The 24,503-nt window shown below is 45.0% G+C and overlaps 3 protein-coding genes across 6 annotated transcripts in view; 1 reads left to right on the top strand and 2 right to left on the bottom strand.

The window, feature by feature from the left end:
• LOC420562 (probable acyl coa dehydrogenase 6-like) overlaps positions 1–13,160 on the bottom strand; it is an 82,226-nt gene extending 69,066 nt beyond the window's left edge. Inside the window, exon 1 of the mRNA XM_015281934.4 lies at positions 12,996–13,160. Within this exon, the coding sequence (XP_015137420.2) occupies positions 12,996–13,124 (129 nt within the window). The 5' untranslated portion in view covers positions 13,125–13,160. The remainder of the gene's footprint in view (positions 1–12,995) is intronic.
• Positions 13,161–13,234: 74 nt separating this feature from the next.
• Positions 13,235–16,393, bottom strand: GNG11 (G protein subunit gamma 11). 3 transcript variants are annotated; one of them, XM_040687063.2, is made up of 4 exons: positions 16,341–16,393; positions 16,126–16,243; positions 15,609–15,712; positions 13,235–13,476 (listed from the first exon to the last, which is right to left on the bottom strand). In XM_040687063.2, exons 3-4 carry the CDS (start codon positions 15,702–15,704, stop codon positions 13,351–13,353), a joined length of 222 nt encoding a protein of 73 aa, XP_040542997.1. In that variant the 5' UTR covers positions 15,705–15,712; positions 16,126–16,243; positions 16,341–16,393; the 3' UTR covers positions 13,235–13,350. The 3 variants fall into 3 exon arrangements, with proteins under 3 accessions (XP_040542997.1, XP_015137075.1, NP_001264976.2); XM_015281589.4 differs by lacking the exons at positions 16,126–16,243; positions 16,341–16,393 and adding an exon at positions 15,858–16,000; NM_001278047.4 differs by lacking the exons at positions 16,126–16,243; positions 16,341–16,393 and having other exon boundaries at positions 13,236–13,476; positions 15,609–15,816.
• A 2,108-nt stretch (positions 16,394–18,501) lies between these two features.
• TFPI2 (tissue factor pathway inhibitor 2) lies at positions 18,502–24,262 on the top strand. 2 transcript variants are annotated; one of them, XM_418662.8, is made up of 5 exons: positions 18,502–18,645; positions 18,734–18,913; positions 19,288–19,467; positions 20,685–20,858; positions 23,186–24,262. In XM_418662.8, the coding sequence occupies exons 1-5, from the start codon at positions 18,564–18,566 to the stop codon at positions 23,284–23,286; spliced, it is 717 nt and encodes a 238-aa protein (XP_418662.2). In that variant the 5' UTR covers positions 18,502–18,563; the 3' UTR covers positions 23,287–24,262. The 2 variants fall into 2 exon arrangements, with proteins under 2 accessions (XP_418662.2, XP_015137423.1); XM_015281937.4 differs by having other exon boundaries at positions 23,183–24,262.
• Positions 24,263–24,503: the final 241 nt, after the last annotated feature.

The raw sequence follows: 24,503 nt of genomic DNA, 5'->3' as shown, positions 1-24,503 counted from the left end.
ACAATTCTGTATTTGTTATGGCTGGTATCAGGCCAAGTGTTTCACAGTCCACACAAGAAACTACCTTTGAAGTTCCACCAAGTCAGAAGAATGACTAAGGCATTCAAGCAGTTCTTTTACATAATTTGTGCATATTATAGCCTGCTCCCTTCTGTGCCTTTGAGCAGATTCAAGTTGTTTGACAGAGCCAAAGTTTAACTATTAGCAGGTAGAGTTTGTCATGTCTAGTAAAGCAGGATCTACCTGGCATGACACAACAAAAAAGCAGAGACAGCCTCACTGCAAAAACGGCACCATAGTTTGTGTTTCCACATTCAAGAAAAAATGAACATCACAGTCTAGATATCAATATCCAGTTATTTCTTAGCTCCTGGACCATCCACTTTAATCTGTGTTTACGATTCGCAATCATAAATAAGACTCTAAACAAACTAACCTACTTTCAGACAAGAGAAGTAATTCCTTCAGAAGTATTATTCATGAAAATAAAGCTTTAGATAATTTGCACAGAATCAAAGGGCACGAAGAAGTTATGGGGCAATCAGACAACAGTCCACATCAATGGGAGAGAGCATTTGGAGGAACCCCTCTCCTTTTGCTACCACATACAAACATGCTACAGAACTGCGGTGCTGGTCAACCAGCTGATGCTTTCATACTGATCGTTGGATATTATCACCCTTTCATACAAAAGCTGACTGAAAGAGATGATTTCAAAGGGCCAAATAATCAATGACCAAAGGAATTTGCACATGTACAGAACATGTGCTTTAAACATTGCTAAAGACAGATGCATTTGGAAGCAGATCAAGTATGCTGCATACCTAACTGTTTCATTTGCCCCTTCCTTTGGCTTTTGCCAAAATGTAATGTGTGCTCCCAGGGAATTATATCAAGCTTCAATCAATTTATATGGTAAGTAATTAATTTTGAATTAACTTACGTTTTCTTAGTGCACACAGCTTTCAGAAGCAAACACTAAGTGCTGCAGGCACCTTGAGGTAAATCCTAAGGGATACCTGCCACATATGGTAAATACACAGAAAAAAAGCTTTCAGCAGTAGCCAAGAAGCAGTTCTGTTTATTTTTATAGGCTTTATCATGAAAAAATGTGGAAATCCCAGGTGGTAACATTCAGACATACATCACTAGGATAGTGACTACAGTAAGAACTAAAACTCCTCTCAGCAGAAATATCTTAGCACTGCATTCTGAAAATGCTATCCAACAGATATTCCCAACCACAAAGGAAATCCTTCAACCTAATCTAGCTGGCTAAATCATAGAGGTAATTGGGATCTAATGTCTATTTGGGAGCCCTGTATCTTTTCTGCCTACCGATAGAGTAAGCCACAGCAGAATTCTGCTCTTATCCTGACAGTGAGGACGTGGTTAAGTCTTGTGTACAAGAACAGAGGTTTTTCAGGCTGCTTCAACAGCCCATAAAGACAAAACTAAAGGACTCAACTCTGGAGACAGACTTGGCTCAGTCTGCATCTCAGTGATGCACACTGTCATGGTTGGTATCAGCCACAAATTATTTTTAAAAATACTGTGTGCATACATCCAGTCAGCAACTGATCAAGACAAACTCATTCCATGTTGAGTGGTAGTAAGAAAAATGAAAGTGTTTTATATTTCAAGTAGTCTTTACAAAGTGTTGTGAAAATAGAACCTGTAACTTTTCCACTCAGGAAAGAGGAAATTGAGTGGGGGAGTAAAGAGAGGAGGAAGACTGAAATACAGATTTTTTTTGTTATGGATTATTTTAACCTCCATCTAGAAGAGAGCAATGAGAAGTATCTCCCCAAGACATTGCCAGATAGTTGCATGTTCTCCTTATTTTCCCCTGAAAGTTATTGTATTATTTATTTAAATGAGTACGAAACGAAACCACACACATGGGGATTTTCCTTCGCATGGTGCTCAGTATTTTCTGCTGACATTGTACCAGCAGAAGCATTAGAAACTGTTATTTAGTTCTCACTGTAATCTAAAACAAATATTCTATTCCTAGTGGTAACTGTAATTAAATAATTTTGGGTACTGAGAGTGTCTACAGATGTTCTTTACAACAACTAAAGATTTCTTTCCGTTATTCACCATCAAGTTTACCTTTTAGCAAACTATTCAAATCAGAAATTAAAGATAACAACACTTCAACACGGAATATCTCATATCTGTCCCCTACAATACTATACAGTGGTAGTACAATAATTCAGCACACAATAAGTAGGACAATGTATGGCCTTGAGTCTTGCAAAAAAAAAGACAACAACAACAACAAATATATTAATATGCATTCCTACAAAAAGACAGAAACTTTTACTAAAGTGTCCTGTGAGTTATACCTAAGCTGACTTTCTAGAAGAGCAAGAGAAAATGTCTGACAAAAAACATACCTTTGTATTTAGAAAATTACATGGATTTTGAGTTTGGTTTTTATGACAATGGGACTTTCTGCGAAGATACTAGGGAGGGTTGAGATCCATCTGTCTGGAAGAGACATGGCCATCTTTGGCAGCAGGCTGACCAACCCACTGAGGTGGGCTTTAAACTGAAGGAGTTGGGAGCAGGGTCCAAAATGGCAATGCTCTTTTCAGCACTGCCCAGCCACAGAACAAGGGACAATGGGCACATACTGAAACATAGGAAATTCCATACAAACATGAGGGAAAACTTATTTATTTTGAGGTTGACAGAGTACTGGAACAGGCTGCTCAGAGAGGTTGTGAAGTCTCCTTTTCTGGAGATATTCCAGACCCACGTGGACACTTTCCTGTGCAACCTACTGTCATGAAATTGCTTTAGCAGAGGGTAGGACTAGATGATCTCCAGAGGTCCCTTCCAACCCCTGCGATTCTGTGATTTAGAGGTGCCATGTCATACCAGCGTAAGAGGAGTACTTTTGCTCTTAAATCAAGCTGAGACAACAATTAAATCTTTACATCTTTAAAGTAATAAAAAGAACAAGTAAATAAGCAACAAACCACTAACAACATTTCTTCCTTGATTATATCATGACAATTAGCAAAACGCTGACTTGAAAGAAAGGAGGTAACAGACTGTAGAGCCCTTTGCCTTTGACACCAGCAATAATTAAAGAGAATAATGAACAGCTCAGAGTACAACATTTCTCCTTGTAATTGAATTCATAACCTCTGGCAGCAATGAGTGTACACAACGTTGCACAGTGCAGGCACTGGTGCTGAGGACAGGCAGTGTTTTCCCAAGGCTAAGAACTGGAAGAGTGAAGGTAGCCAATCCATTGCACTGCCTATATGCGCTACCAAAACAAGCCCATAGAAATCACCATGGGATGCACCAGCAGCACCAGAATGTGCTTTTCATCTGAATATCCCATTAGCCTTCTTCCCGAATGCAAGCAGAAGCCACGAGATGCTGTAGCCATGGGCTACATCACCCAACCCAACCTCGCCCTGACAAGCACGGCAGTGATGAGCTCAGGCCTGCAGCGGTTGGCGCCCAGAAGGAAGAGGCCATGGCTTGGATACGATGAGATCACAAGCAGAAGTGGAGGCAGTGTAGGACATCGTAGACCACAGGGTTACAAATAATCCCATCACACAAAGATGACTTAACCGCACAGCCGCAGAAATGATACCCTGAGTGTAAACCTTTTCTGCTTATACCACCAAGTTACCTAGTAAGCTTTCTTCCAGCAAACAAAATCCAGTATTCTGAAGTGATCTTGACAGCAAGGCTGCAACCCACTGCTTCCTCTTTCAGGATACACAACCAGTACAGAGTGATTCACTCAAGATTTTTAAGCAGTTCTGCAGGACCTTTATCTGAGGATTGTTTCTTTTAATACTAATTGCAGTAAAGGTGCTAGCAACCCAAAGCTATGGGTTCCCTCACTCACTCTCTCTCTCTCTTTTAAAACATAAATGCTTTTATTGGCATATCTCAGGACTCACCTAGGAAACCTACGTAAAAACACCCCACCACTACGCAAGGGGTCCTATCAAGATGGGACATATCCTAGAAGTTGCCTGAATACTTCCCTCTCCTCGCATGAAGAAGGCAAGACTCTCTCCTGCTCTCAGTGTGGAAGATTTGGCATTCAAATTCATTCTGCAGAATTTTCTCTGTATTCGTTTTTGGCAGCAAAGGGTACAGTGTAACATGTGAGCCTGCAGAGGAGTTTGTCCTGCTTGAGTACACAATTTGGGACTGGGCCTCAGTGACAATTTGGAAACTTCTGCTTTGAGCTGTCATCAGACTACTGCTGAGAACAAGCTGAGAGAATATACACAGTAATACAAGTTTGAATTGAAGAAGTTCAATCTATTCATCAACATCCAATTCATGACCCTGTGAAAAACACTTAGCAGGAAAAAATGTCCTAAAATCAGAATATCTCAATAATTAAAATACAGAACAAAAAAGAAGAATTCTGACATCAGTTCCTTAAAGCAGCATGATTCGTTTTAAAAACCCCAAACCAACAAGTTTTAAAATTAGAATTTAGAAAGCAGTTCCTTTTAAAGTCTCAATACTTTTATGTCATCAAGATGTTAAATAATGACATAAGTGTAGCACAGAGTATGGGCGGAACAGCGGGAAAAAAACACAGTAATTAGGGATCCATTTAACTTCAAACTTTACAACTACTAGTAATGAGCCTAGAAGGTGTGGTTTAAACATTCACATAAAGGTTTACAAACTTTGTACTTCATTTAGGAACTTTGAAACATTCATGTACCAAGCAGGATGCCTCCAAAACTTTGTCCTCGAAAATATCCACACCTGAGAATGTCTAAGGGCCCACAATGTGCTGTCCTGGCCCTCCAGTCCACTTTGGACTCTCTAGCTCTCCACACACTTCATGTGCAGAACGAACCACTTTGCATGACATCTGAAGAACATGATTAGAGAATCAGTTGGAAGGAACCTTTAAGGGTCATCTACTCCAACTCCCCTGAAATGAACAGAGACATGCACCATGAAATTAGGGTGCTCAAAGCCTGGTCCAGGCTGGCCTTGAATGTCTCCAAGGACGGGGAATCCAACACCTTTCTGGGCAACTTGTGCCAGTGCCTCAACACCCTCACTGTAAAGGACTTTTTCCTTATATCCAGTTTAAATCCCCCCTTTTAGTTTGAAACCATTTCCCCTTGTCCTATCACCACAGACTTTGCTAAAGAGTTTGTCCCCTTCTTTCTTACAGCTCCCCTTTAGGGGCTGAAAGGCCACACTTGGGTCTCCCTGGAGCCTTCTCTTCTCCAGGCTGAACAGTCCCAGCTCTCTCAGCCTGTCCTTGTAGGAGAGGTGTTCCATCCCTTGGATCCTTTTTGCGGCCCTTGTCTGGATGCACTCCAACAGGTCCATGTCTCTCCTGTACCAAGGACTCCACATCTGGATGCAGTACTCCAGGTGAGGCCTCACAGTGCACAACAGAGGGGCAGGAGCACCTCCCTCAACCTACTGGCTGCACTTCCTTTGATGCAGCCCAGCCAGGTAAGCAAAAAGAGAAAAAAAAACAAAAAAGATGGATAAAATGTCACAGAGATAAAGTTAGGTCCACACTTAAGCCCCCTGCTGAGAACAGGCTCTAGGGTTCACACTTCAGCTCACTGTACTGCCTGTGGCCTGCACTGATTATCATTTATTTTGCTTGTAAATGTACCAAGTGCTTGACAGAATAAACAGCAGCACATCAACCACGTTCATCAGGTATACTACATATACCCCCTCCTGTGCACGTGGGCAAACTTAGACATAAAACATGCAGATTTGAGGTCATTCAGCTTTCCCCTTTTCCCTTTCCCAATAGGAAGTATGTTAAAAGTTCAAGAGAAAAAGCCAATCCAGTTTAGTGCTGTGAAGGTGGTTGAAAGGGGGCAGATAACACATCATTGCTAGCAGCTCAAGATGTTAGGATACTTCTATTTTTTTTGTCCATTACTGCACAGTGAGAGTGAACAGACCCGGCTCACATCCGCCTTTCTCCACTGCTTTTAGACATAGCTGTGACCAGAGCTGAGCTTCCAGACAAGCTGACAGTGGATTTAAAACCAATACTCATTAGGTTTATAGAAGGTGAAAACGGAAAAACTCCCCGAGTGCTCAAAAATAAATGTCTAAAATGTGAAGATGTGTTTAAAATTGAGTAATTATAACACCACAATTCCTTTTTGTACCTTCAATTACGCTGTGCCACAGGCAACAAAGGACTCATGCAGTGTGCTACAGCACTGGGTACCAAAGACTGCGCGATCAGCAAACACAGGAACAAATTGTAACTAAATTAAATTTTCCCTTTCCTAAACTGGGGGAAAAAAAATAGCACAGGGAAAAAACCCAGTGAAGTAAGATTTGGCAGCATCTCAAGATATAACAAAACATACCTGTCTTCATCTATTTTCTTTTCAGCCAAAAAGCACGCACATTCTAAGTATAATGCCATTTCTTCTGCTCTGTTCATTTGGCCATAATTGGACATGCTTCTGTTTAAATCATCACGTTTCTTTCCTGTCAGAGACACAGTTCTCTGCCATACACATAATACCTAAAGCAGAGCTGATTATTGCTTCAGAAATTTAAATACTGCAAATCCTTTAGTCCCATACATCTGGCTACAATTTTTACTTTGGAGGAAAAAAAATACATATCTGAACCAACCACAAAGCTTTTGCCACTGCTTGCCTAAAACTTAAAAACCTACAAGTCCTATAGGGAGTGCGGGGTTGGGCAGAAGCATGTGTGTCCCTCTGCCTATGTGGAGCAGAAGGCAGTTTTTGTCACCCTGGCACGCATCATCACCCTGCGAAGAAAACAAATGGTCCAGACCAGGATGTGGGAGCTGAGCCCAGCTGAACCTTTCCTGAGGAGCAAGATGCTGAAAGACCAGCTCTGGTTGGGGAGGCACGTGATCCCATCTGACCCTCCTCCTTCCTGGCATTCTCCTCCCTGCCCAAAGGGAGGCACACAGAGAAACCCCTCCTACACACACCTGGGAGTTTTTGTAGTCCCTGCTCGCTCCCAGCCGCTCCTTCAACAGCCCTATCCAAGAACATGGCTGAAAAATGGGAGGGTCCCAAAATTGCTTCTCACTCTGGACTCCACGAATTGCAAATACCACGCCAAAACCGTTTCTCCAGCAAAAGAAGGAAAGAAATACATTTGCAAAGCCCCCCCAAGATCAGGCAATCATTTAAGTGTTTATGTTTGGTTCCAGGGAATTTCTCAATTCCTTTCCTTTGACCACAAACTGCATTTATTTATTCCTCTGTCTCATCGATGGCATCTGCTGCATCCTCCATTCAACCACACCACAATGGGCAAAGCAATATGCTATTAAATGAGCATTTCTCACCCTTGATACTCAACACAAGAGGGTTTAAGCCATGCTGGGCTCCATGTCCTTCTTGGACAAGAAATTCAGTACCTTTTACCATGATATTTTTGCAAACACTGTAAACTACTCTCTCAGGCATATAGAAAATACATCCACACTTCTGGTTTCATGGTATTCATGGATATATATATACCCCTAACACAAAAATATAACCAATGGATACTATCCAAGGAGAGACATATTAAAAATACAATTTATATCGGGGCAGAAAATAAGGCTTTTTCCTCATTACTGGCAGTATTCCCCTAGTGTCTCTCCACACGTCAGACTCCCCTGAATCTCTTAACTTTTAGAAACAAAACAGCACTTTGTAGAAACAGAATGGGTTAGGAAACACAAAAAGATTTGGGAGTAATACTTAAAATATCAGAACTTTGATCTGTACAGCTACTCATTCCTAATGTGCTATCCCTGTGACTTACAAAGCTGCTAATGCACAAAACTTGTTTTCTCTCCCTCTTTTAGCCAGTAGGACATTTTGTGCACACATGGTATCATTATGGCAAAAAACTCGATTAAAAAAACTCCCTTTTCCACCTCCCAACAACTTTACTAAGTTCAGACTTGGCCACAGTGACCACAAATTATATTCTTAGGAACTGTGATTATTCATATTTGGTTCTGGATTATACCCCTGCGCGAACAAAGCAATTTATCTCACTGTGGCCGTTCCAGGCCACCTTTCCACTGCAAGTCATTAGGACGTCATGAAATAATATGATAGGATCCAACGTGAAAGGCACATGCCCCTGGATTTTGTCCATCTTTGCCACCCACACACTGCTCCCCATGACAGGGCTCAGCATTTCATGCTGTTACTAGGTTGAAGCACAGCCTGAAATTTGGGTACTGTTGGACATATTGGCTGCTTTGAGCAATGCGGTATGAAGCAGTGGCTGGGCTGGTTTGTCCAGGCTGACGGACATCCTTCTTCAAGAGATTCCAATTAGCAGAGCTTCCAGATGTTCATGGTGCTTTTTTAACGGTCAACAAGTGGCAACAAGCATCTCCTGCAGTACTCTAGGACTTCCCAGAGCACCAGGGGGACGTGTTCAGACACTGCGGCCCACACATGACTGAATCCTTCAGATAAAATGGAAAATATTCAGTCCTAGGAACTGTCTTTAACTTCACTGGTGCTTTCACCTTTTCTTTATCTTGTGTCGCCAAAAGAGGAAAAATAATTCTCTGGAGCTCCTAAAAGAATGACTCTGTACATGCCAAACGGTAAAGGCAAATGATGGAAACCCACCAGAGACTCACAACTTATGCCATTTTATGTATGTCTAGGCACTTAAACTATGCTCATCTCCGTATCAGCTGAGTACCTAGTAAGCCTGGGGTATCCTCACAGATCCAAACAGCTGACCTCACTGAAGGACAGCTTGTCCTCAGTGCTGAATCATCAACTAAAGATTTGGACTGTCATCTCAACCACAAGAAGCTTACACAGAATCTACTTACCACATTGCTCCAGCATCATGGGAAACATTTTTATTCAGCATGCTCTTGTTCCACCTACTTTCCATTTTCTCGTTTTCCTTGTGGCTGGGATAAAGCTAAGCTGAAATAAAACGTTCCACATTTCTCTTTGGATGAGGTGATCAACAGAATTTTATCAGCTTTCCCTGGGAAAGGGCTGGTTTCTTCTCCAGAATAAAGGAGTCATTCCCAGTCTCCACTTGTCTTTGAAAATGTAATTACAACACACATCCTTCTGCTTATCCCACTGCAAGTTTCTAACTGCAATACTTGTGATCCTCCCAAATCTGCCTGACAAGCAGCTCCATTCTCAAACAGAGTAGCATGACACTACACTGGTTTTCCCTGTCTCAAGGTAACATGGCATATTCTGAAGGCTACAGCACATAAAATAGCAGATTGCAGATAAGCTTGCCCTGCCTTACTGCTGCAGACAAACCAAGGCTCTAGTTTTTTATGACAAGCCATAAACTAATCACTGAAACCCCTCTGAGGGAACAAACACACCTCTGGTGGTGCTACCAGGGCTAGTTACCTGGGAGCTTCTGTTCCTAAAGCAGGTTGATAATACAACAGTTGTTGACTAGGCACGCAAGCCTGGCTGGAGGACAGAAATACACCAAGAATCTCAGAAGTCTCCTTGCAGCAATCCATCAGCGCTCATCTATAATGTAGTCTTTCTTGCTCCCTTTGAGGCTTAATAAGAAAAAAAAAAGAAAAAAAACATCCAAAAGAACAGCTTTCAGAGTACAATGACACCTAGCTGGGAGCTGCCATGTGGGGCAGTGGGGCCCGTGGGGTAGGGGTAAAGATATACTCACACATTTATGCTAACAGGACCTAAAATGATTTAAAGAAAGCTACATTTCCTGAACGGTCATGGCACGACCTATGTAAATCCCAGGCATTTGCTCAGTCACAAACTGCTTATTAAGACACGATTTAAATTGTCAGAAGTTCATAGCTGCATTGCCTACTCCAATCAGGTGTGACAATGATAAAGTACTACTGAATGTCTTCGGTGGTATTTCTCATTACAGTAGTATATCCCAGCTGCCTTGATAACAACAAAAATCAACTATGATCACTTTCTCTCTGTTAAATTATTGCCCAAAATTCTAGGCACTATGAAAGGATATTTCTGTGTTTGTTTACACCAGAAAGGGATCTGGCCTCAAAACGTTATAAAATGTTTCTGTTGGACACAAGATGACAAAGGCTACTGCAAATATCCCAGAATCGGGGAATTTTGTTTGCCTTACATAGATCTGTACAAAAGCTGTGAGGTTTACTAATGTCATGTTTTTTAACTGCCTCCCTTCTCAAACTTCTACTTCAAATGCATGACAAATACCGTTTTAGAGATCCAAGTCATGTCTTTTGCAACTTCTGCTGTCTCTTTCCTCTCTCATTTTCTCTTTTGATTTAGTAAGAAAGCATTTCAAGTTATTTATTTGTAGTACCAACAGCCAACGACTTTGATGTTTTAGTACTGTTTTTTTGTGATTTGGTATAAAAGATGGACAAAACAGCTCCAACTACAGTGCTCCAGCAGTAACAGTAGTCACATTTCAGTGGTAATCTGCAGATTATCCAAAATTAGCCGTATTATTTTGACAGAGAGCTTACAACAACTTTAATGGATATTTATAGTGAAAATTAGTACTTAATCCAGCTCTTTTATGCTCTAATATAAAGAGGCTCTAATTCCTCTATGAATACATATGTATATAAATGAACAGAAATTCATGACGCTGTTAATAACTGGGGCCAGACATACAAGCCAGGAATGGCAAACAATGGTGTCCTTTTGTGGAGTCCATTTTCACAGGAATCCTCCTTATTCTACAGAGATGTAACGCTGTGTAATCAGTCCAAGCCATCACCGTGGGTAAAATGAAATCTCTTTTACATTAGATGCAACCCCATCAAAATATATGCCAATCCTTTTCAAGTGTATTTCCCAAAGCTTGTTACTACTGCCTGAGGCATACAAATATGGACGTGTTAAAACACATATCATACATGTATATGCATAGTTATGCACGCACATAAAGTAGTTTACACCCTCTTTTCCTTCAAACCAGTGATACTATAACTTAATTACTGCATCAAATTGTAGGATACTAGTACACGATAACTATTGTTTAACAAGGTAAAGAAAAGTTACGTTTTTTGATTTCCAAGAGGAAGGGTGGTGACCTTTGAAGTAGTAAAGGAAACCACTCACAAGGTTATTTCAATGCCCTTGCTAAAAACAGCTCCTGGAATTACAGGAGTCTCTTCCTCATCCTGCTCAGAACAATTGGAGAAGTACAGATCATTAAAAATACATTAATTTAACAGATTAAAAAATAAAAGGAATGGAGACAAAAGAAATAACAGTTCTCACTAATGGAACTGCACTGTTTGCTTCTCTGATTTCACTGGCAGCTGCATCTGGATTAGCCTAGTGGAAAGAGTGCCCCAAATTAAATAATCGTTACATTTAAAATGCATTACAGATACTCAGTGGTCATTCTCTGCCATAGCGTTTACTTTTCAGTTTGTCTTGAATTCACCGGGGTCAGTCTTAACTTAGGCCAAAATAAACACTGATTGCTGGAAGCTTTAGAGTAAACAACATTAGACTGGATCTGAGGTAAACTGGTGAAGATTCTTTTTTCTGTATGATCAGACAGAAACTGAAATAAGGGTTATATAAGCATTTTGTAAATTCCAGGACTAGGGGACAGTCCAGGACTAGGGGACACAGCAAGGCAGGCGACTTTGCAGACATACAGGCCTGTTACTGTGACACAAGCAAAACAATCCTGTATTATTCACCCAAATTACAGAAGAGGATTCATCTTTTACTGATCCTTTCCCGGCCAGCTCATTCCTGCTTCGAAGAATGTCCAGGAATTTAGATGAATGAAACTAATTTATAAGGTTAAGCACCAGGTTTCTTTGTATAACACAGAAAATGAACACACTACTGCAAAAGTTCAAGGATAAGAGGCCTAACTTTAGCCATAGAAAGCCTGATGAATTAAATGGCCTTTGCAATATCCTGCTTTAACCCTGGAAGTATGAAAGCTTATTCCAAAAAAAAAACCCAAAAACCTGAAGAGCTGTTTGAATCTGAAGTAGTCCCAATATCCTTTCTCCACATTAAACACGGAAAGAGGAGAAATCTGGAAAAAGGGTAAATTATCCACAAAAGTGTAAGATTCTTCAAGTCATTTTTAAAAGCTTCTATTAAATTCTTAACAGTACAGCCCCAAAGTCATATTAATGATCTAACATTAGGACACCCAGCGTGCACTGCTTTGAAGTAACTACAGTGCAGCACCAGCCAGGAGCTGAGCGTTCACCTACAGGCAATTCAGGGACAGCAGCACACACTCCATCATGCCCATCTTGGAATGCACATCCTGCCCGCAAATGAACTTGAGCACATCACTCACAATTCCATAGTTTAGAGACACTTCTCACACATGCAGCTTGTCTCATCTTGCCTTATCCTATCCTATTCACAGGCTTTCTAACTTAAAAAAAAAAAAAAACCTAATTCACTAACTTTGATAGGTGTTTTTTTTTAATTATACCACAGCCTTCTGAAGGTGACATTGACCTCACTGCTGGGAACACAGATAATTCACCACTACCATCATTGTTCGCAGGATGGCATTCAGCTTCTATTTGACCTTACCAGAAGTGTCTCTTTCTCTCAATTAATCATTCGGTTTCACAGGAACCTCCTGTTATGGCTCTTCTAGAAACACCACCGTGACAGACTCTGTTCTGCCCGCCCTTACGCTCGGTGTTCATAGCCAGCCCTTACCCTGTGCTCTGCAGGAGCTGGGAGGGAACTGAGCGCTCTTCCGCTCTGTGCCCCCGGACCTTCATGTCCCACTCGGGCTGGCCAAGTTCCACCAACACCCCGCTTGTGCTCCCCCCCCCCCCCCCCCCCCCCCCCACGCACAGGCAGCACAGCAGCCCGGCCCCACTCGCAGAAGTCCTCACAGTCCCACCACCCGACTTTTAAAGTGAAACAGGGAGCTACGCAGTGCCAACACGCCGCACGCAGCAGCCGGGGCAGCGCAGCGGGCAGGCCACGCCGGCTGCCGGGCCGTCCCCGCGGTACCTTCCTGAGGGCCGCCCGCAAGGCGCCGTGCTGCGGCGTGTCGGCTACGCGCCCTCCGTTCCGCCGCCCGCCGCCTCCACGCAGGGCCGAGGCCCGCAGCGCCCAGCGCCCGCCGCCCCGCAGCGCCATGGCCGCCGTCGGCCGCTCCGCTCCGCCCTCCGTCCCGGGCCGCCGTGCCCTCTCGGGTTACCGGCCGGAGCAAGCGGCGAACAGGTGACGAGAGCGGCGAAGCGATGAGATGTTTTCAGATTCATCTATTTATTTAAGGAAGAAAAAAAAAAAAAAAAAAAAAAAAAAGAACAGACAAAAACCGCTCCTGCACTGCCGGCCCAGGCCCAGCGGGCTGGGGTCTCCCTCAGGCGATAACACAGCCGCCCTTCTCCTTGAAGGGGTTCTTCTCCTCCGGGACGCCCTTCACCAGCGGGTCTTCTCCCGAGCGCTCCTCGATGTAGTTCTTGATCTCCTCGGAGCACTTGGACACCTGCGGGGAGGACAGACACGTTGCCAGAGCTCACCCACTCCTCAGCAGTGTGGTGCTGAGCTCACACCTTTCCCTGTTTGCCCGCCCACTGGGTACCACAGGCCAGCACTGAGCCCATTGGCTGCTACACTGTTAAACTTTCATTTTTTAAATCACTCAATATAGTTGCATTAAGCACATCTTCCCCGACGTGACTTTTGGTCAACACACACTCAGGATCAACATTTCAGCTCCACAACATGCTATCTGTCTACAAAGCATCTGTCGCCTCACACGTTTCTTCCAAACAAAACACTCCATAATGGTTTTTCGGTGATGACACAAATCCCCATCCCGAGTTCTACAGCAGAAGCCACGTGTCTTCCATGACAGCCACCTAGGAAATGATTTACTTACAGGCGCGTGGCGTTATGTCAAACAGCAATAAATAATAAAATACTGTAGTGCATGAAGCAGGAGCACAACCCGCAGGCCTCCTTGCACGACGGCCCTACACGGGGAGGCCCCCACAGGGACGTGCCCTGGAGGAGAACCGGGGCTGCTCTGTGCCCTGACCACACACACCTCTCACTTCCCTTCCTGTGGAACAGACACTGTTCTCAGGTGCCTGGATTAGGGACGCCTCTAAGCACAGCTCCCAGCTCTGTGCCTGCCAACCCGCAGACACAACAGCGCAGTCAGCAACAGGATCCAGCTGCTGCCAGGCCAACAGGGGCCATTATTTCTAATTTAAGGCTCGTTGCTTTGCTCCATAATTATAAAGTTATGCCAAGTGAGATGGTGAATTTACCCGCTGTGTCACAGCCTCTGAACCACCAGAAGTAGCTCAGGGTTAATCCTCAACCACAGGGCGCACAGAATAAGGCCTAACTACCTCTAGCTGTGATGCCTACAACACAAACTTCATTCTCACCGTGAAGCTTTTGTACAGAGCAGAGGTGAAACTGAGGATGTTGACTGTGCTTTACTGCAGATGGTTTCAAAATACCCATTTTCCCAAAGTCTTTTGGTTTATTAGAATGTCAGTTAATATTTATTGACTAAATATTAGAGTATTTAGACTATTCAGAATATTTAAATATATATTTATTTACATAAAGGAGTTTTAAACTCTTATTAAGAAAATCAAAATCCATGCATTCTACGGAGTATTTCAGGAGCTTGGGAACACTCTGAGGGATGATGTAGGTGCCTCTAGTACTCAGATGTGCAGCCCCTCTGGATCCATAGACATTAACATCTACAACCACTGACATTTGACACCCAAAATGCAATGAGGCACTGGCACAGGCTGCCCAGAGAAGCCGTGGGTGCCCTATCCCTGGAGGCATGCAAGGCTGAGTCGGATGGGGCCCTGGGCAGCCTGATGTGGTGGGTGGCAACGAGCCCTGAGCAGGGGGTTGGAACTGGGTGGGCTTTAAGGTTCCTTCCAAGCCAAATCCTTCTGTGATTCATTCTATGGGTCTATTATAATCGTGGCTTTCTTATTTTGTTGGCTGTGTACCTAGATCTAACACACAGAAACAATTCCACTGATCCCCTAATATAAACTCACTTTTAGTCTGAAATAGTTTGTCTAGATGTATTTTTTTTCCCTGCTGGTATACAGAATTAAAACAAACAACAACAAAAAGTCTTATCATGGAGCAAGTTCTTCCATTTACAGAAAATGTGCAATAACACAACAACAATAAAAACCACGATTCACGTGTGGAAAGAAATTACCAGTGTGACAGAAAGTACAGTGCTCCCATCGAACACAGCAGGACGGAGCTCGGCTCTGGGGCACCAGCCCCTCAGCTTCTACCCTTCGCCCGGGGGCGTCCTGCCGGCCACGGCACCCCCCACGCCCCGGTGCCTTTTACAGAGGAATTCTGCCTCTCCCGGCACGGCCGCTCGGAGCGGGATCTGGGCAAGAGCCGTCGGGGCGAGCACGGCGCTCGCCTCCCCGCGGCGGGGCCCCCGGCACCCCCGCGCTGCGCCAGGACGGGGCCCTCCCGCTCCGCCCCGCCGGGCTCCGCGCGGGGCTGCCCGCCCGGCCCCGCCGCCGCCCGACGGCACCGCGCCGGGGCTGCCCGGCCACCCCCCGCCCCCGCCGTAGCCCCCGGCCCTGCCGACGGCCCCTCGCTCACCGGCTGCCTCTCCAGCTTCACTTCTTTCCGGAGCTGCTCCACTTCCATTTTCAGTTTGTCCTTCTCGCTCAGATCCTCGATGTTGATCGCCGGCATGGTGTGCGCTGCCAGAGCGCGGAGAGAGGGAGGGGACGAGGGAGGGAGGACAAAGGGTTACCGCTGGGCTGCGAGGCCGTCGGGCCCGGAGCCCCCGGTAGGGCGGTGGGACGGCGGGGCGGCCGCCCCCGGCCCGCCCCCGGCCTCACTCACCCGGTGCCGCCGGGCTGCTCCGCGGCGACCGCTTCCTCCCCACCGCGCCGGGCACCCTGCCCCGCGCCGCCCGGCCTTTAAACTCCGAGCTAATCCCCTCTAATCGGATTACGGGCCCGCCCGGCACCGCGCTCGGGACGTTCAGACTGCGTGGCCCCAGCGCCCCGCATCCGGCGGGCTGCCGGCACCCGCTCCCCTCCTCGCCCCGTGTGGCAGAGGCAGCCGGGGGCTGCCCAGAACTCAGCCCTCTCCCCTGCTCCTTCTGTACCTCAGTGCTGCGTGGTCGTGTGCGACTGGTGTGCTGAGAGAGGTGAGCTGATCGCAGCAGGTGCTTTTCTTGGGCACATTCCCCCGAAGTTCTGTGTTAAAACTACAGGCAGATCAGACTGAAAGGCAGAGAGGTGAAGGAACAGCTGTCAGGTCAGGCTGTCGGTGGGACGCAGAGCGCTGCATGCCACAGCTGTGCTGGGCTGCACAGAGCACCTGGGGTCCTGCAGCTGTGCTTGGTGCTGGGGATGGGGTACACTCGGAATGGTGGGTTCAGAAAGCACAAAAAGGACTTAAGAAAACCCCCTGTTCTTGCATGTATGGCTGAGGTCCAGACCCTGAGCAGAGGGCTCACTCTCTGCAACAAGTGTCCCTTCACCCTGTTTGAGCCCTGGCACCTCTGCTCTTGGCAGCTGCTTTCATATGACGCTAGCAGATGTGGAATCAGCACAGCCACAACCCTTCACACCAAGCAAATCTGCAGGCCTAGATGCAGCCTTTTGAGTGAGCCTGTGCGAACCCATTTGGTTTTCTGAACCTGAAAGTCATCCCCCACCCTCTTTCTACCACTGGCTATAGCCACAAGGACACTACCTGCCCTGCTCCCACCCACCAGATGTAAGCAGTACAGCAGGATGCCACGATTTACATCTCCTTCCTCTGTCACTGCTCCAATAAATGCTCACAGGGTTTACATCAGATTTATTTCAATTCACTAAAATCAGCTCCTCTTCCCCTCCATCCCTTTGGCTGTTATCCATGTGCAGTTCCTAACCCCTACAACCTATGCTGGCATCCCCACACCCTTGCTGGCCCAAGGGCTGCTCAGAGCAGTGGCAAGGAGCTGCTGGCTGGGCAGCACAGCCCTTGCTGGAAGCATGGAATGGGTGTAGAGAACGGTGGGGAACAGGGAGGCCAGACCTGATGTCTGCTGGTGGGAGCAGGGCATCATAGCCCAGTAATGGGAAGCCTGAAGCAGCCACCTGCAGATCGGCTAGTTCCGCTGACTGTAGCTAGTGAAGGCTCTCACCGCTCTGTTAGTTGCTCCTCAGGTTCATATGTTTTTACAAATACCTACCTAATCTAAGTGAACTTTGTTGCTGCTACAGCAGAGGAGCAGCTGAGTAAATGCCACACCATGCTGCAGGGTTGATGGATAGATGGGTTTAATTCAAACTTTGTTTTGTATGTGTGCATGCACAGAGGAAATGGAAAACGGTATTAGCGTGACAGCACTCATTTTGCTGCTATTGTTTGAAGTGGCATTTCAATGGCTTCCTGAGCAATTCCGTCAAAATCCAATGAAAGCTAAAGGACATCAGTCTGGTTGTATAAAAATCACCTGAGAGTTCCCTAATATTAGAAAGATGGCCTTTTGGTGTTCTTTTTTTTTAATTTTCTTTTTCTTTTTTCTTTTTTTTTTTTTTTTCTGGAAATAGGAAATGTGGTGCTTGTTTCTTTCCTACTGGAGGAACCGAAGCTTTATTACAATCAATGCACTCAATAAGTTTACCCAGAACCGATGGCATGCTATTAAGAGCTGTAGCAATCAGATCCTGAAGTACAGCAGATGTGTCCCATGGTGATGCCTCACATCGAACCAGGATTCTGTTTGGTTGTCAGTGTAGTTTTGTGTGTGTTTTTGTATGTTTCTGTGTTTTAACTAAAGCAGCTTCTTATTCTTGAGCAACTGGGAGATTTTTGAAGAAAAACAAGAGAAGCCATCTAGGATTTGGGGGATTGAATTTGCTCCTCTTTCTTGCCTTTATGGACAACAAAATCCAGTCCGAAGCAGACAGCAATCATTGCACGGTACATGGGACACACAGTAGCTGCGAAGGGAAGTCGAACTCCCGCTTTACCCAGGTGCTGCGGTTCCCCTCGGAGCCTGCACGCCTGCTGGGGTTATCTTCAGGATAAACCAAGCCGTGATGCCTCCTGAAATCCATGTCTCTGCCCCATCCAGCGGTTTCATCCCTTCAGCCCTCGGCGTTTCCACGCGCCCGACGCTGGCTCGTTCCCTGGTGCCCCTAATGCCGGGGCAGCTGAAGGCGGCCGGCTGTAGGGCGGTGTGGCGGAGCCCCGCCGGCTGCTGCCGCCCTGCGCCCGCCTCGGGTGCCGCCGTACGCGTCCCGGATCCGTCATTAACAGGCAGTTCTCTTCGGGCACCGTCACGTAACACGGCCGTGGAGCCCCGCCAAGCCCCCCGCAGCCCCGGCGGAGCCCCCCCCCCCCCGTCCCCGGGGCTCACGCAGGCGCGCGCCCCGCCGCCGACCTGCTGCCCCGTGAATCACCCCTTCCCCTCCCACTACATGCGCAAGGAGGGAGGCGGCCCGGGGAAGCCGTGTCGGCGCATATAAAGCGCTGCCGTCGGGCCGGGCAGCGCTGACCGCTCCTGGGACCCTGCTGCTAGCCGTCCCTCTCGCCCGCCGCCGCGACATGGCCGCTGGCCGCCGCCTCCCGCTGCCCGCGCTGCTGCTGCCGCTGGCCTGTGCCGCCCTGGCGCCGCGCGGCCTCACAGGTAGGAGCGGGGCGCGGGCGGCGCTCGGGGCCGGGGCCGCCGCCGCCGCCGCGAGCGTGCCCTCAGCCCCGGCCTTGTGTCTCCGCAGAGAAGCAGCGCGCCTGCCTGCTGCCCCCCGACGACGGGCCGTGCCGCGCCCTGGTGCCGCGCTGGTACTACGATAGGTACACGCAGAGCTGCCAGGAGTTCAGCTACGGCGGCTGCCACGGCAACGCCAACAACTTCCTCAGCCACGACGACTGCGAGAAGAACTGCTGGACCATCAAGAGTGAGTCCGGAGCACCCAGAGCCCCTGGGGTGTGGGGGGCGTCGTGCCTGGGGATCTGCATCAGCCTGTATGCAGGGAGCTGTGTTGGAGGGCACCGCACGGGATGTACCATCTTCCTTAGAATCTAACTTAGTATTATAACAAGTGTCTAATTAATGCATCGGATTCCTTCTGTAAAGCTTATCCCGTGTTACTGGGGAGTGCAGGTGCTGGGACAAGCTGGGTCTTGCTACAACTGGCACAGCCACACTCAGTGTGCAGAGCCGTGCTGTTGGGACACGAAGGGTTTGTTTTACTGAAGATGCAATGCTGTGCTGTTGGGATGAGGGCATGTAGGAGTGGTTTTACTGACTGAGAAACTGTTTTTGTTGCAGAAGTGCCCAAACTCTGCCGAATGGAGGCTGACACAGGGCCCTGCCGAGGATACATAAGAAGATATGCCTTCAACTTGAGTTCAATGAGGTGTGAGGAGTTCATCTACGGGGGCTGCTACGGGAACGGCAACAACTTCAAGGACCTGCAGTCCTGTGTGGATCACTGTCTGCCAGAGAAAAGTAACGGTTGTTCCAAATCCTTAATAAACTAGATGGTTTGAAAGCGATATGAAGATGATACTTTATTTGGTATTTTACTCTAGATACCTGCACAGTGGTGCTTTTTAAGACTTCTGTAGCACAGATGCTTATAATTGTCTTCAGGTTGTGGTGTGTGGCTGTTCTCAGCTGCCTTGTACCGAGAGCGCTCTATTATTCTGATATAGCGACTTTACATTTGAGCACAGCTACACCCAGCCAGCCTCTTGCCTTCTAGGGCACTGTGCACCTGTAAGCTGAAGGGCAGTGAGGTGGGAGATCTGTGCTGGGGCAGATGTCTAAGATGCTGTGGCTGTCATGGTCAGGAAGGTGATGTCCTGATATATGCAGAGATGCCTTTATGAATTCAAGCCTGAGGGATGCTGTTGGGAGTGCTGAAAACTCCACAACACCTAATTCAAGTACTGATGGAAGACTTTTTGCCTCATCTGGGGTGGATCTTCCCTGCCTCTCCACACCAACTTTTAAGAGAAGAGAGGGTAATTATGAGGACATGACTGTAGATGAATGTTTTCATAAACACCTGGTTAATGCCTGTTGCAGGACAGTGCCTTGGAAGAATAGAGATAGCAGAATAGTGTTGCTGCCTATACTTTACTAGTGCTCAATGAGATAGTTATTTTTGGTTGATAAGACATTGTGACCATTTCCTTAAGCAAACAGTAAGTTATTTTTAATTTCTGTTAGTAAAAGGTCTGCAGCAACAGAAGTAAGATTTTGTTAAGCATTCTTGTGAGAAATATGGTGAGGTTTTGTACTTCTTGCAGCAAGTGGGTAGGATTTACTAGCAAAACTGTGTAGCAAGGACAGAGTAAGTAGTACCTTTCTCACCTACAGAGATAATTCCACTGGAATTGCTATTGTGTTCCTGTAAACATGGAATCAGACAGCTGTCTATCTCCCATGAACATTTCTGCTCTCCCAAATACAGCGCTGCATTTGGGAAAAGCGGGTGAATTTCACTTGTGGACTACTAAGCTTGTTTTCTGGGACTGCCTGCTGCTTTCTCCAGTGCATAACTCACAGGAATAGAATGCAGTAACTCTCTGAAGTCACTGCTAACACTCATGTCAGTTCAATGGGAGTAATAGGTGTTTAGCAGCCAAACCGATTGCAGGGTGAGTTTTAATATGCTAGGCATAAAGATTACATAAATGATCTTCTTTTTCTTTTTCAAGCTGGTCCCTTGTTATGCTATAGCCCAAAGGATGAAGGATTGTGTTCCTCTTCTGTGCCCCGTTATTACTATGATACCACGAGTAAATCATGCAAGGAGTTCAAGTACACTGGCTGTGGTGGAAATGCCAATAACTTCGTTACTGAAGTAGATTGCTACAATGTCTGTAGAAAAGGTAAGATTTCTTGGTATTCTGTCAGTCAAAAGCAGATAAACTGATCCATATACCAGTACTAGGTGTTCAGTGTGTTCTTTTACTCACCATGTTTTTTATAAATGTATGCTTTTTACAGTTTTGGACTCAGTATTCTCAAAGGAAGGGAAAACTGAGACGCAATGTTAAATTGCTCATATGAGAAAAGTGTAATGTGTGGTGGTTACACAGTTTTTAATTTTTAAATGAAATGTGGAGAAAGGCACACGAGAAGTCTGTTTAATTTAGTAGGGCCCACAAGGAATCAGTATTTAAACTGCTCAGTACCAGCAACAACACTAATTAAGGTTTTACTTTCTTCCAGATACTTTAGAGTGGGATTAAATCAAGTTGTGAAATCAATTTACTTTTTTCGTTAGCATTTTTAGCAGCTAACATCCTCTCTTGATTCTCTGCTACCTGTTCCCATTTCCATTGCTAAAGATTTCTGCCTCATCACTTGTGTTGAATCTGAGGCCATGGGGGGAAGGGTTACCAGCTACTTGTGCTTGTAAGTCAAAACAGTTGTGCTATTACCTGCAGTAATATGTTCATACCCACTATTGTAGATCTAATACTCTGATTTATTTGATATGTAAATCTATGAGAGAAAAGCATAATTAATGTGAATTCCCAGAACAGTCAGGAAGCAGACACAGCACAAAACTTAAATATATATATATATATATATATATATATATATATATATATATTCTAAGGGGGAAAAATTAGGGCTGTGTTTAACATATACTTTGCCTTTGAAAAAAAACACACAAAAACAACAACAAAACACCAAAGCCCATCTCTGTTTTAAACACAAGACATTTACAGTGCCCAAGTACAGCTTTATTTAAGGTGTGTGGAAGGCTCAAGTCAGGAGATGATTATCCAGTTCTGGACTTGAAGTCCATGGCTGTTGAAGCTGGTAGTTGAAGAGCTGTGAGTACTGACCTTGGAAGTAAAAATACTGCCTGCCAGTTACTCATGGCAGTACTATTTCTGTGGCGTACCACTCTGACTGTATGTCTGCCATTCTGGCATTATAGGGGAGACACTAATGGTGTGCTAAGTCTATCAGAGATGCCTATGATTACCTAATTTGCATCTATTGCTCCCTGGAAGTGGTAGGGCCAGGCTCCAGCCTAAGCATGCAAAAAGAGAGGAGGAAGGAAATCACCTCTTCAGCATCTTGCCCTCTACCCCTGCATACACCCACCAACATCCACTTTGGGGGCTCTCCTCTGCTCCCTCTTCACAGGGAAGAAAGGCATGAAGAAAAATTATCTGTCTTGTTATTGGTGCAACAGATAGGAAAACCCAAAGGATTGGTTATAACTTGTGCATTTCAAAATTCAGTAAGGTGTGGTCAACCGAAGCTCACAGTTAATGGCATAATTAATGTTAATTAATGTACATATACATTTCTATAGCTTGGGAGTGTACAGCAACATGAAGTAAATCTTTAAGGCAACTTAATCTACTCTTCTCCCCTTCCCAAAGCTCCTCTCCCGAGTATCTTTCTTGTAACCTTTTGGATTCTAAAGTTGAAATCATTTAACCTCTCATATGCATATATGCAACTGCTGTTTAACTTGATCTATAGCTCTTGGAATGACAAGGTACCAGAATAATTTCATTTTAAGAGACTAGAGTAGAAAACAGTTGCAGTCAAAGCAAATGAATTGGAAACTGGACACAGGGCTCTGTGTGCAGATAAACAGACAATGTGGTGGCAAAGATTTTTTCAGTCAGCTTTGTGAAGTACTGGCTTTCAGGACTATACTTGCATGTTTTGTGTGGCTTTCATAAGCTCTTCTGGAAATAACCCTGACTGCTGCCTTGGACCATTCTGCAGCATCTGTGTGGAAAGCCTGTTCTGTGCAGGAACTGTGCAGATAACTTTACCTTTTTTGCATCTCCCACAGACATGGTTATAATTAGACTTTGCCCTTTTGTTGCTCAAAGGAATGAAGCAGTAGTTTTCTTTTTTCTTTTGCGAGTAGTGTAGGGTATACTTCCATTCTGGTGCTACTGCGGGACAGCGAGAATAGGCTTGCATTCTTTCTCAGGAAAAGAACAAACAGCAAAAACAGAGACCAGTGCTACAGTGGATGTACTGGAAACCTTACTGTGTGTGAGAACAGAGTGTCCAGAACTCATTTTACAGTTTCTGACATGGCTGTTACTATTGGGTTCAACTGGTTTAACAGCATAATAAATAATAATAATTTAAAAAAGCCCAAACAATGAAGAGTAATAACAACTTTGTCATTCTGCTTTGCTGACTACTTCCTTTACTTTCTTAGCAGGGAGTCAGAAACCAACCATCAACAAGTCAAGAAGTCTACTCCGCAGAAAAATGATGAGAAAACTGATCAAAAAGCCTCAGACGCATAACCCAAAGTCTTAAATCTAATGTGCCCTTGACTGTTTGAAACACTTTGACTTTTTTTTTTGTATTATAGTTTCCACACAGTTTTATACGTTGACATATAGTTCTGTCTTTCAGAACTGCTTGTTTTCCAACTTACTTTTTATAAAGGACTGCGTTTAATAGAAGCAGAATGAACCTAGTTATGGTTCTTCTACTCTGTTGTATTCACAGTAATACTTTGCCAGATATTCAGATTTCCATGTTTTTATGGGGGAATATTACCACTGCCTTGGGAGAGTATTTCAGCTGTTAAAATCAGATAAGATTTGAAAAAAGCTGTCTTAGTTACACTAAGGAGAATACAAAGCAAAGTATCTGCAATGGAATTTATTTTTATTTTTGCATCTTATGCTTGCTAAAGAGAGGGAACCTTTCAGAAGTGTGTTCAGAGGTTTGTAGCCCTGCCATTTCACATATTTTGACACTGTCATTTCAGTAGGCTACCCTTTACAGTCACACTGACAGTCAAAACCTTTCAGCCTTTGTAACAAGAAATATAAGCATAAATCTGGTTCATCCCACAAAAGAGAATTGGGATGAGGGATATTTTGACAAATACTCTGACAAGGACAATGAGTAACGTGCCTGAGTATTAAAAGGAAAATGTAGATGTTACTTAGTTGGAATTTCAAACATCATGAAAAAGTCATAATCCAGATCCTCTTGTGGCATAAATCAGCATTTTTCTCTTTTTTAATTAAACAGACTGAACATATCTGCTGAGGGTCTTGATAGTGATGCTTCTGGGACGTGTTAAAAAAACAGAAGCTTCTGCAGATCTCACATAATCTGAGGCACTGTTCTATTTCTTATGTTAGATTATGCCTGTGGCAATATTATTGCACTTTTATGTTTTGTGTTTGAGCCATGTCTGAATTTCAATTCATTTCACCCACAATGTTTTCTAATATGGATTGATATGTAATATTAATAAATTTTTTTTGGAAGAAGAGCTTGTTTTCTTTCGTATGATTCTGTTAATTACCCTGAATGACTTGCACACACCAGTACGTGTTATGGAACCTATTATCTACTAATTATGATTAGTAGAGTTTAGTTGTCTCTTAAATCATTTCCTCATGCTGAAGTCTTCATGTGAAGAAAGCCATCAAACTGCATTGATGTCATTCATCTGTGGCAGTTTTTACAGCTCAGTTGGCTCCATTAGGAGCTGCTGTTGAAGGGGTGCTTGG

This window comes from Gallus gallus, chromosome 2 (assembly GCF_016699485.2).
Source record: "Gallus gallus isolate bGalGal1 chromosome 2, bGalGal1.mat.broiler.GRCg7b, whole genome shotgun sequence".
NCBI classification, from domain to species: Eukaryota; Metazoa; Chordata; class Aves; order Galliformes; family Phasianidae; genus Gallus; species Gallus gallus.
This window is presented reverse-complemented; position numbering and strand designations above follow the sequence as displayed.

Bases quoted from the DNA above. Each gene is read 5' to 3' on its own strand.
- GNG11 (XM_040687063.2), bottom strand. From the start codon at position 15,704: ATGCCGGCGATCAACATCGAGGATCTGAGCGAGAAGGACAAACTGAAA. The intron at 13,477-15,608 runs GTGAGCGAGGGG...TCCTCCCCGCAG, and splicing joins TGAAGCTGGAGAGGCAGCCG to GTGTCCAAGTGCTCCGAGGA.
- TFPI2 (XM_015281937.4), top strand. From the start codon at position 18,564: ATGGCCGCTGGCCGCCGCCTCCCGCTGCCCGCGCTGCTGCTGCCGCTG. The intron at 18,914-19,287 runs GTGAGTCCGGAG...TTTTTGTTGCAG, and splicing joins GAACTGCTGGACCATCAAGA to AAGTGCCCAAACTCTGCCGA. The intron at 20,859-23,182 runs GTAAGATTTCTT...TTACTTTCTTAG, and splicing joins CTACAATGTCTGTAGAAAAG to CAGGGAGTCAGAAACCAACC.